Source organism: Mesoplodon bidens, assembly GCF_964165515.1.
Source record: "Mesoplodon bidens genome assembly, chromosome: 9".
NCBI lineage: Eukaryota > Metazoa > Chordata > Mammalia > Artiodactyla > Ziphiidae > Mesoplodon > Mesoplodon bidens.
This window is the reverse complement of record NC_138166.1, coordinates 33,511,885-33,523,924: the sequence shown is the minus strand read 5'-3', so window position 1 is coordinate 33,523,924 and position 12,040 is coordinate 33,511,885. Positions and strand designations below refer to the sequence as shown.

Below are 12,040 nucleotides of genomic sequence, written 5' to 3'. Positions count from 1 at the left end.
TAGAAATTGCAAAACAATCTATAGTGACAGAAAACACATTAGTAGTTTTAGTAGAAGAGCACTGGCAGCTGAGAGGTATGGAAGAAACAGAATACAAAAGCAGGAGAAAACTTACAGGGGTAATGGATATGTTCACTATGTTGACTGTGGTGAAGGTTTCATGGGTGTGTAGTTATGTCTAAACTTTTCAAATCGTACATTTTAAATATGTACAGCTTATTGCATGACAATTATAATGCAATAAAGCTCTAAAATATATCAGATTAAATTTTTAAATCTTTAAGAGATTTGTTTAGCTTTTTTAAACGTTTTCATATCTCTTTACAAAATGCCTCTAATTTCATATATTTTTATATCAAATTCTGTTAAAACATGCTATAACCTGTAACACAGGTAGCACAGAGTCCTTCATGATTTTACTAAAATTTTTCATTTTGTTTTGATCCTATTTCATTTTATTCTTTTCTATCTTATAACTTTAAGTAATACCCTTTTTTTCCATCTGTTTTATATTTTTAGAGGCAAAAAGGTAGATTATTCTGTAGGAGCAAGACAGCCCTCCTACATTTACTGGCTCTGTAATTTACTGGTGTTGTTCCTAGGACATGCTAAGCCTTAGTTTCCTTACAAAATGAGGTAATTTTATGAAGAATTTGACAAAAAAGAAAATCTGTATTTAGTGCTCCACAAAGAGTTGGAATGGAACTTTTAAAATTTCTGTATATTCTGTTGGACAGTGACCTAACTGAAAAGTAAGGCTCTTTATGAAGTTAATCTTCAGAAAACTTCAGAAAGAATGATAATAGGTAATCAAATTGTTAAGTAACCCCAGGTTTAGCCATCCTGAAAATAGACTTCAAAGGCTTTAGAATTTTAAAAGTTCTTTTGTTCAAACAATGGAGTTTCTATTATAGTTGCCAGACTAAAATTAAAGCAAGAATTATAAACTATTTTATAGTCTTTCCTGACGTCTTTCTCTGGTTATTAGGTTCATAAACGCCATTACTTCAAGAGTGAATGCCGTGAGGAAGTTTTAACATATGAAATGCCTAGTAGTTCGCTGTCTACTTTCCTATTCAAAATAATTACTCACTACAAAATTATTCATAAGATTTTTTAAGTTTCTAAAATAAATCCCCTACATATTCCAGACAAAAATAAGGGGAATTCACCATTGTGTTATTTATCATCTGATTATTGTGACCACTACCTCCCCATAGCACCCTCCATGGATCCCAGGAAAGACTAGCAGATACCAGAGCTACTTGCAGTGTTCTTTCTCTGTATAAGATCTCGGATTTTGCATAATATTATCCTTCCTTTCATAATAACATGAGCAACAGCTAACATTTGTTGGGTACTTACTGTTTGCAAATACTGAGTTAAACTTAATTCTAAAAACATTCCTCAGGCTTCCCTGGTGGCTCAGTGGTTAAGAATCCACCTGCCAATGCAGGGGACACGGGTTCAAACCCTGGTCCAGGAAGATCCCACATGCTGTGGAGCAACTAAGCCCATGCGCCACAACTACTGAGCCTGTGCCCTAGAGCCCACGAGCCACAATCAGTGAAGCCCACGCACCTAGAGCCGTTGCTCTGCAATGAGAGAAGCCACAGCAATGAGAAGCCCGCGCACCGCAATGAAGAGTAGCCCCCACTCACCACAACTAGAGAAAGCCCACGCACAGCAACGAAGACCCAATGCAGCCAAAAATAAATAAATAAATTTAATAAAATTAAATTAAAAAATAAAAACAATCCTCTACTCAGCCATAAAAAGGAATGAAATAATGCCATTTGCAGCAACATGGATGGACCTAGAGATTATTTTACTAAGTGAAGTAAATCAGACAGAGAAAGACAAATATCATATGATATCACTTATATGTGGAATCTAAAAGAATGATACAAATGAACTTATTTACAAAATAGAAACAGACTCACAAACTTAGAAAACAAACTTACAGTTACCAAAGGGGAAAGGTGGGCGGTGAGGGATAAATTAGGAGTTTGGGATCATATACTCATATATTCACTGCTATACATAAAATAAATAGATAATCAACAAGGACCTACTGTATAGCACAGGGAACTCTACTCAATATTCCATAATAACCTATATGGGAAAAGAATCTGAAAAAGAATGGGTATATGCATAACTGAATCACTTTGCTGTACACCTGAAACTAACACAACATTGTAAATCAACTATCCTCCAATATAAAATAATTTTTTTTTAAATCCTGTAAGATAGGAACAGATACCTTCTTCAAAAAGATAAGGAAACAGAGGCTTGGTGACTATAAATAATATGTTCAGATATTGCAGCACTTAACTTATAAATGGGAACCCCAAAACAAGTTTTAACCAAGATATTAGAAAAATGTTTCCATCAATAAGTCACAAAACTAGAAAATCTTCAAGCTTAAAATGCTAGAAAAACTTTTATCTTTTGTCTCTGCTTAGTTCCTATCTAGATTTTGTCCTATGCTAGAGCATGATATTCAATTCAGTTTAACAGGTGTAAAGGAAAATACGGCTGTCATTTCTTTTGTGAGTCTTAGCTCTCAGAACATGTGGGTTACTTTGTACTTTTTTAATGATAGTGACTGAGTGAAATGCCAAAAGGTGATAAGTTGCACAAATAGTCACTTTTGTGTAAAATTTATTTTATGTTTTGAGATCTTTATCAGTAATATGGGCAGTAAAATTTTTCTAAGAAAAATTCTACTTTCTACTCTGTTACCTATTATATTTGACATTTTACATTATAGATTTATTCAAGATTGGCTAACTTCTCTAGGTTCCATTATGCTCTCAAACTGGGGTTATAACCAAGGTATTTTATTTATAGACAAGTCTTCCTGAAGTTTCTCTATTAAAAATTTTTAAATTAAACAAGTCTGAATGGCCTTCTGTGGTTCTGGGGACATTGGCTTCTGTTCTAAATGGAACTGTTCATCCAGTATTTTCCATCATCTCTGCAAAAATTGTAACTGTAAGTAAAATTTATTTGCTAGTATTTTTAACAATTTTAAACAAAGTGTAACCTGAGAGAACAGACCTGGTATACTTTGACCCAGCAAGGGGAAAATTGGGACGTGTAGTAGGTCACCCCTAGTGTGGGATCCATGATAGAAAGGTTAACTAATGTTCTCAGGGGGTAAGCCAGCCTCTATTGTGAAGTGTTTGGCTGGACCTTGTTGACTGGGCAATCAGTAAAGAAATTGCTTTGTTTTCTAATTCTGACTCCAGTGCTGTATCAGCATTCCAAAGCACTGAAGTAATAAAAGAGACAAATACGACCACTCTTTCTTTCAACTGGTCTGAACAATGGCCATTTTTTACTACCAGCCAGCTCAGAGAAAGGAAATAATGAGAGTTTGGGATTGTGCTGGGGAACCCAGGAGAGCTGATGAATTCATGGATCTTATTAGAGCCACCTTAAGTCTTCAGTCTCTTGGACTGTTGCTACACTGTGTCAACATAGATGCCAGTATATGTATAACTACTAATTTTAGGAACAATTTCTAGAGAAATTTATAAAGGTCTCATATTGCAGGTAGTACTCTGAGTAGAGGAATATTAAGAAACCTGAGTTATGAGAAGTTATTAGAAGTAATAACTCAATCAGAAAACTAATTTCAATAGTTTCTTTGAAAATATGTGGTGATATTAATAGCAGATAGAGGACTCATTTGTCTGATCCTATATTTACATTGCTTAAGTGAGAGAATTAAGAGTGAATTTTTTTTTTATTGAAGTAGTGAATTTTTTTTTTGATGTAATGAAAGTAAAGGATAGAATAATGGTGCATTTTTTCCCCAGAAATGTGTGGAAATTACTATGTTGAAATTCATTTTTAAAATCCTGATGAATAGACATTTTAGTTTTTTCTCCTTCTTTTATAATATATTCTCCTTCAATCACCTGATTAAAAAAATCTATTCCTTTTCAGATGTTTGAAAATGATAAAACCACATTAAAGCATGATGCAGAAATTTATTCTATGATATTTGTAATTTTGGGTATTATTTGCTTTGTCAGTTATTTCATTCAGGTAAACTTTTAATGAATTAAACAAATATGTACATGATTACTGTTTTATGTCATCCTATTTGAGTTAAAAATAGTAACTAAATATAATAGCTAAATAAAATACAAATAAGTAAATATAGTAACTAAATGTTCCAAAGAAATAGATAAGACAGTTAAGAATAAATGTTGATTTTTGTTTGTTTGTTTCTCTTCCAGGGATTATTTTATGGCAGAGCAGGGGAAATTTTAACCATGAGATTAAGACACTTGGCATTTAAAGCCATGTTATATCAGGTCAGTGTTTAGTTGGGCTTTTTTCTTATTTTATTTTAAATGTGTTTTAAAATATTCTAGCTTTTAGTTTTTCTTTACATCAATTTCTTGACATAACCTTTCCTTTGATCATTTTAAAGCATCCTTTTTTGTGTACCAAGCAGCAACTGTATTAGAATTATTGTACTGTATTTTCTAACAGAAGCAAGTCCAAAATTGTTATGTTCAAAAATGCAGTTTATAGAAAACAAGATTTAGAGTCCACTCCCTGTTCCTTGCATTTATCTTGACAAATCTCTTTTAATGTATAATGTAGTTGTTCTAGAATCAGAATGGAGGCTAAATTAAAACTGAAAAGGAGTGTTAAGAACTACAATATCCTGGGGAACATGTTTAAAAAGGAGTTAATTTCCATACTTCTCATCCATATGCACAGTTTAAGTTTTTTCATTGCTGACTTCTTAAGGCAGCCATTCTCTGAATTCAGATAACATCAGTCTAGCTGGCAGGTTGGCTTGCCACAGATGATCATTCACACCTGTGAAATAACTAAAACTAGGTGTATCAAATAGTAATCTTGAAAAGTGAGTCTTGGGGGCAAATGGCAGAAATGTCTCAGACTGGCACCTCTAAAATTCTTTCAGAAGGCCAAGGTATATTGGGTTACCCTGAAAGCCAGTAATCATTTGAAGCCCTTTGCCACACTTTCTGTCACCAGAGCTCACCGTGTAGGGGCAAATAGCTTCCTGCCAGGGTCATTTCTTTTCAAAAGTAGAGTTACTGTCACTCCAGCAGAGTCGTCAAAACCAGTTTTTACATCTTGTGACTTTTAGCAGTAGTGCTCAAAGGACTGCTGAGTAACAAAACTCCTCTGCCTTTGTGCACTCTTAGAGGACAGCAAGATATAAAATGAAGCGAGTGGGAGGTTTCCCATAGCAACTTAATGCTCTGAAGCAATTGGTGCCTAACTTCTTCTCTCAAAAAGGTCCTGTCAGAGACAACTGCAGACACTCCTTAATCCAGAAAAACAAAAATCTACTTGAAGGGTCATAAAATGATTTAATGACTGCACATCTTGTCTCGCTCACATTAAGCTTGTACTTTTGGGGGTTTTTTTATGAACAATTTATGTGTTTACCTCAAATCTTTGATGAAATTAGGCAGGATTTTAATTAACTAATACTATGTTTCACACTTGACAATTTTTGCTCATTTTTGTTTTTCTTTGTGTATTTATGTTTTTACACATTCAAAGACATTTATTTTCAATTTTCAGGAACTTTTGAAAATGTTTCCTGAATGTCTGAATGTCTTAAATAAAAGAGTATAAACTTTAACTTTTCCAATCATTACTTTGAACTTTCTTTCTAGAGGATTACAGGATGCTTTTGGTGGAGGAGTCCCAAGGCCACAAGCCAGTTAAACCAGTGGATATTGTTAATCCAATATCCTGATGGTTGATACTGGACCTTACTCTTTTGCCCTAGCATTAGCCATGTGAGCAGGAGGACAGTAACATTCTTGGATTAAGTAGTTTCTGCCCATAAGTATACAGCGATCTGTAAGCCATAAACTCTTCTTCCTCAAAACACATAAAAAGCCAAACAGACAGAAACTCTGTGTTACTCAGCAGATGTTATTAAAATCTCCCATAAATTCACCTGAGCCCCTTTCAGCTTACCATTTGTTTTCCCTCTTCATTCTTTCAGGCTTTTTTTTTTTTTTTTTTTTTTTTTTTTTTTGCGGTACGCGGGCCTCTCACTGCTGTGGCCTCTCCTGTGCGCAGGCTCAGCAGCCATGGCTCACGGGCCCAGCCGCTCCTTGGCATGTGGGATCTTCCCGGACCGGGGCACGAACCCGTGTCCCCTGCAGTGGCAGGCGGACTCTCAACCAGTGCGCCACCAAGGAAGCCCCCTCTTCATTCTTTAGCACTCTTTTTGCTTATGTGCTTTCTTAAATTGAAAGAAAAGAGTAATGTGTTTGGGCTTTTCTCAATAAATGTCTTAACGAATTTCACTTTTGTTTGTAGTAAGGGAAGTTCCTAATGTACAGTTTTGCCCTAACTCCTATTACCTGGTTGTTTTTTTCTTTCCCTAAGATAAGCTATTTTAAGTCTTAGAAATCATGCTGAGACTTGCAGTGCTTTTTATAACCATTTTGAAACCTCAGTTGAAATAGAGGTATTTATGGAATCAGGTGTGGTCTTTTTGTAGGTATAAAATCTCTATTTTATTTGATGACTTGAGATCCCTCCAGTTGAAAAGAATGTTCTAATTGTTGCTGACTTCAGTGGTTATAAATAATCCATTGCTTATTGTGGTTAAAGCTAAATTTATATTTCTTAATAATAAATATTGACCTATAGATCTATTAGGTTTTTTAAAAGATATGAAGGGTTTTTTTGCCTATTTCTCTCTAAATTGGATTGGCTAGGGCTTCTGTGGAGGGTCACTAAATCATAAGATGATGGCATTAGTGGAGATCACTAAGGAATCTCAAAAAGCTACTTCCAAAAGGATTTGAGGTAACAAATCCTGAAGCAGGAAAACATGTCAGGAAACTCGGCTGTAACGTTTCAGTTAGATGAAGGGCAGAACAGGATAGTTGATTAAAAACTCTGGCATCTGGTTGCCTAGGTTTCAATCCTGGCCTCAGTTCTTTCCAGCTATGTGGCCTTGGGCAAGCTGCTTAATCACTCAGTACCTCTGTTTCCTCATATATAAAATATGGATAGTCATAGTATCTATCTCATAGAGTTGTGATGATTAAACGAGAAAAGACATACCACGCACTTATGATAGTGCTACTGTAATTTTTTATTTCTAATAGAATTATTGGCAGGAAAAAAATGGATTTACTAGTATCAGAAAACCTGCTAGCCTAGCTTATAATCATTTTACCATCAGGAAGAGAAGAAGCAAGCTAATTTTTACTCAATACCAGCTGTGTTCCAGAAACTCTGCTAAGTGTTTTACTATATAATGCCTATGCTGGAAAACAATCCCTAGAGTGCATAATTGCTGACTTGTTGAAAAGCAGTTTTGGATATCTTGCTGATTGAACATCAGAGAAAGATGAAGACTAGTCATATATGTATCCTTTGCCTTGCGTATTATAGCAATTACTATACTATAGAATCAGGAATGTAATAGTAAATGATAAATTCTTTTTCTTTTTCTATATTTTTACTTTATATTGTAGCTAGAAATTCTTTGTGTATTCCATGTTATGTTGAAATATAGAAAGAATTAGTATACAATAAAAAACAGGTAATGTCTTCTAGATCAAGAGTGCTGTAGTTACTATCATTGCTGATGTGTGTTCATGGTTATATGTTAGGCTCTTGACTCGGGTTGTATTCTCAAAGTGGCTACTGTGTAGTGAATATCATGATCTCTATAAGATGCCCTTTGGGTGTCTAGGACCCTAAACTCTTTGGGACACCTTCCCAATCCAGGGGTTTAAAGAGTAGTGATGTCATGCCAGGGTTGTAATCCCCCTGGATGCTGCCATATTCCTCCACGGGGGCTTTCTTCTCACCCAACAGCATGATTAATGCACAGCCTTCTATCTCTCTTGCTTTTGTTTCCTTAGTTGGCAAAAATGTGTAACCTGGGCATCAGGGCCCTGGCTGGGTCTTTTGCTCTTCACTCACTAAAAATCAGTCAATTTTTAGAGACAGTCTGCATGTAGTTTAATCCACAAGAGATATAACCGGTTTGAGTGCATGGGAGGAAACAGTCAATAACTAAAAAAAGGAAATCAGCATTCCTCAAGTTGAGAGGTGCTAAGAAGTGCTATCTCTATTTGCTGTTGAAAATGAAATTGGTTATAACATTAGGCTTTTATTGCTTGTATTTTTGACCTGTCTCCTTCAAATTGCATGCTTTTTGGCTGCAGTGTTTTTACAGCAGCTTTTCTGCCTCTTTAGCTTCCCACAAGGCCCAGTACTTATCAGATCTAAGGGGGAATATGAAGTGTCAGGGAAAATCTCACCTATCTGGGTCCTGAAGAGAAGGAGACAGACTTTTCTTTTATTTTTTATCATTTATATGTTTAGACAGAAAGGTTTGGAAATATTTCTAAATTGTGTTGTGCATTACTTTACTTTTTAAGTAAAATCTGCTCTCCACAAATTACTTGTGGAGTAAAATTACAAATTATTTTGTGGTTCGAAATGACCATTTTAAACATTGATTATTATACAATATTGCAGCATGGTAATGAGTCCAAGCTGTTGGGCTTAAGTTCTTCAGTTTGTATCTAAATATAGATCTTTGTGAAGTAAGAAACAAAAGTTATTTGATCCATAGTTTTTACAAGAATTAAGCGCCTGTGAGTAAGGAGGCAGGCAAATGGCTTCTAAGTTAATGTAGCAAAATTGCAACTCAGAAAAGGATCTTTTTGATGACCATATGTTAATTCCCTTTTTTCTCTAGGATATCTCCTGGTTTGATGATAAGGAAAACAGCACAGGAGCCTTGACAACAATATTAGCCATAGATACAGCACAAATTCAAGGAGTATGTATATTGCTTTTATTATTTATTTATTTATTTATTTTTGGCTGCGTTGGGTCTTCGTTGCTGTGCGCGGGCTTTCTCTAGTTGTGGCGAGCGGGTGCTACTCTTCATTGGGGTCCGTGGGCTTCTAATTTCGGTGCTTTCTCTTATTGCGGAGCATGGGCTTTAGGCTCGCAGGCTTTAGTAGCTGTGGGGCACGGGCTCCAGAGCTCAGGCTCAGTAGTCGTGGCTCAGGGGCTTAGTTGCTCCACAGCATGTGGGATCTTCCCGGATCAGGGTTCGAACCCTTGTCCCCTGAATTGGCCGGCAGATTCTTAACCACTGTGCCACCAGGGAAGTCCCTGCTTTTATTTTTAAATGGTGTATGTATATGGTATGCATGCATGTGTGTACACACATGTGTTTGTGCATATATGTGAGCTATGCTGAGATGACCCACATCATTAAGGAGACCAGGTAAGTCTCAGGGCTAACAGGGAGCTCTCAGTGAAAGATATAAAGAAGCCTTTCAGTTCTGGACATTTTTAACCAAAAATAAAGGAGATTTAGGACATGTAATAGGATAACCAGAGGACTAAAGAAGATACCAAGAATGAGTTAGAGAAAAGAGCTCAGAATTAAATAGTAAGATAAGAAAAAGTAACAAAATGAAAATACACACACGTAACTTAGAAGTTTTAATAAAAGAATGAAGTTTAGTTTTTCCTTCCCCCCAGAAAATAAAATCTTATTTAGCATAATATGTAACATGTTAAATTCATATGCATCTGGAAATGGTTCTGTGCTAGTTGTTATACAGATCAAGTTAAAGAGATATGTGTGATCATGACTGGTCACAATATGTATAAATAAAATTCATGTTTATGAACCATATTCAAAATCAATGACAGAATGACCAGCATAATGTACATCAAAGTGACACTTAAATATTTATGGGGAGTAAAGTAGTGTGGAAGAGATGAAGAGTAATTTATTAGTTTTCTTCCAATTATTTTAATAAAATTAACCTTTATATTACAAGCAGGATTTCAACTATAATTGAGAAAAGGAATGCAAAACAAGATTTCCCACTTTTAATTTAAGTGAAGTAAAGTTTTTGATCTCTGTTAAAATAAGAACTCTAGCAGAATTATAGACTTTCCTTTTTCCTTATCATTCATGTGGGAGAAAAGGAAAGTCAAAGATGCACCTCCGAATGACAGAAAAATCTTAAAAGTATTTTTTTTTGTTGTTTAGAAATACTGAAATGTTGATTACAGCATTGCTACCAGAGCAACAAATTGTCAACTAAAACAGCTCTTCAAAATTGTATTTTCTTTTGGAAGCTATTTCCACAGGACATGGCCACTATTCTAATTTTTGTAACTTTTGCAAGACTTCTTTGTTCAATATGTACATACAAGGATAGATTTATATTACTAGAGAATAAAACAAGTTGGTTACAATTATGAATATTCACATGCTTCTGTATTGGTTTGGAAAACTAATTTTATGATGTAGAAAGAGCTCAAGAGGAAAGGGGACATCATCTTCATCTCTTCCTGAAACTTTTTTTGATAATTTTGAAAACAAGACTCTAAATTTCACTAGATAGTATTTAAATTTTAAAGTAAAGCTGAGGAGCTGGACTTTACTTGTATAAGTGGGAAGAAAATGATGGATAAAATTTCACTTAATAGTTAACTAATGAGCATAGCATTAATCTTCCATAGCACAATAGAATCAGATAAATGACAACATCTGTGTTTAGAAATTCAATGGTTCACTACTTTTGGCAGAAGTATCAATCCCTATAATTCCCTTTGAATCCCCATTCTACAAAATTTGGGGTTTTTTCCTTTGCTGTGTGCATGTTTTTCTCTTACTACCTATCATCATTCAGATCTTTTAAGAATCCAGTGAAATAGGTATTCTTACTATAAGCTATACTTGATAGGTGAGACATCTCTTTTAGTATTTACTTCAATGAAAAGAACAAATTAGTACTAAAGGCCAACATTACTCTCTGAATACCCATTAGTTGTTTCTAATACATAATGTTGTCTCTCATCAAGAAAAATTAATGAGAATATTTGTCAGTGTGATTCCTTATAAACCTTTGACTAATACTATTTGAATCATTTGAAAATTTCCTGTTTCAGTTAGTAACTGTTGGTCTCATGATAACTTCTGGGCAAGTCAAATCATTTTCATTAAGTAAGAAGTAGCAGCTAAACACTAGATGGCTGGAATACTGATGGCACATTTAAAGTTGCAGAATTTGTAAAGCATAGCAACCAAAGAAGGATTCCAAGAATAAGACTGTGTCTACTGGCATACAATTCACATAAACCCTTGCTTTGCCATATATAGGTAGATTCATATCTAACTTGAATAGATTCTCTTTCTATTGAAGGAAGATTATTTACTAATCCTATTTGTCCACTATTTCTTTTATCACAAAGACACACCACACTAGAGATGAATCAGGAAACAATAATTTGGGGTCATATATCCTATCATATCAACTTAAGATATTTCCATCTCAGTTTCTTCATCATGTAATTTTGGTTACATGTTACTTTATCAAATGTATTAGGGTGAATGTTTATAAACTAACCCTTTAATAACAGTAAATTTTATTCTGAAACCCTTACTAGTCACCAAAAATATAAACTCCTCGCTATTTTTAGATGTTCTGATACTTTGAGAGTCATGAGAAAAACATGTTAGTGAAATAAGGTTATAGGACAAAATGATTCCTGAAATAGTTGATTGAATACAACCAATTTAACTGGTATTATTTCAGCCCAAGGTAATGGCTTACTGCCAGTACATCTGTCAACAGACTATTTTCTGTGTAGTAGGTAGTTTTATTAAAGGTATAAAGCCATTTTAAATTCTTTGGGAGACTGAGTTTCACAAAATTACAAAGTATTATTTCTGTATATTTAACAACCCCTTTTCATCAACCAGAAGTCTTACCTCACTTTTGTCCACATGAAAGTGTGTAATTGATGCCACAGTGTACACTTGATATACCGACAGACACAATGTTAGTTCCAAGAATTCTCATCAGAACTACAGTTACATTGCCCCAAGAAATAAAAATTTCCTTTATTAATTCCTAGAGCCCAGTGAATTGATTAGGTAGAGCTAGGGTATCATTACGTGGACAATGGTGACCTCACTTTTTGGTTTAACTTTTGGACATGGAAAGTGCATAAA

At 34.7% G+C, this 12,040-nt stretch overlaps 1 protein-coding gene across 1 annotated transcript in view; it reads left to right on the top strand.

Annotated features, from left to right (window-relative positions):
• The window catches only part of ABCB5 (ATP binding cassette subfamily B member 5), a gene marked incomplete at both ends in the record, with an annotated part of 110,433 nt that overhangs the window by 63,326 nt on the left and 35,067 nt on the right, over window positions 1–12,040 (top strand). The window contains 4 exon segments of the mRNA XM_081243656.1: window positions 2,854–2,997; window positions 3,958–4,059; window positions 4,254–4,331; window positions 8,750–8,833. Coding sequence (XP_081099782.1) covers window positions 2,854–2,997; window positions 3,958–4,059; window positions 4,254–4,331; window positions 8,750–8,833 — 408 coding nt within the window.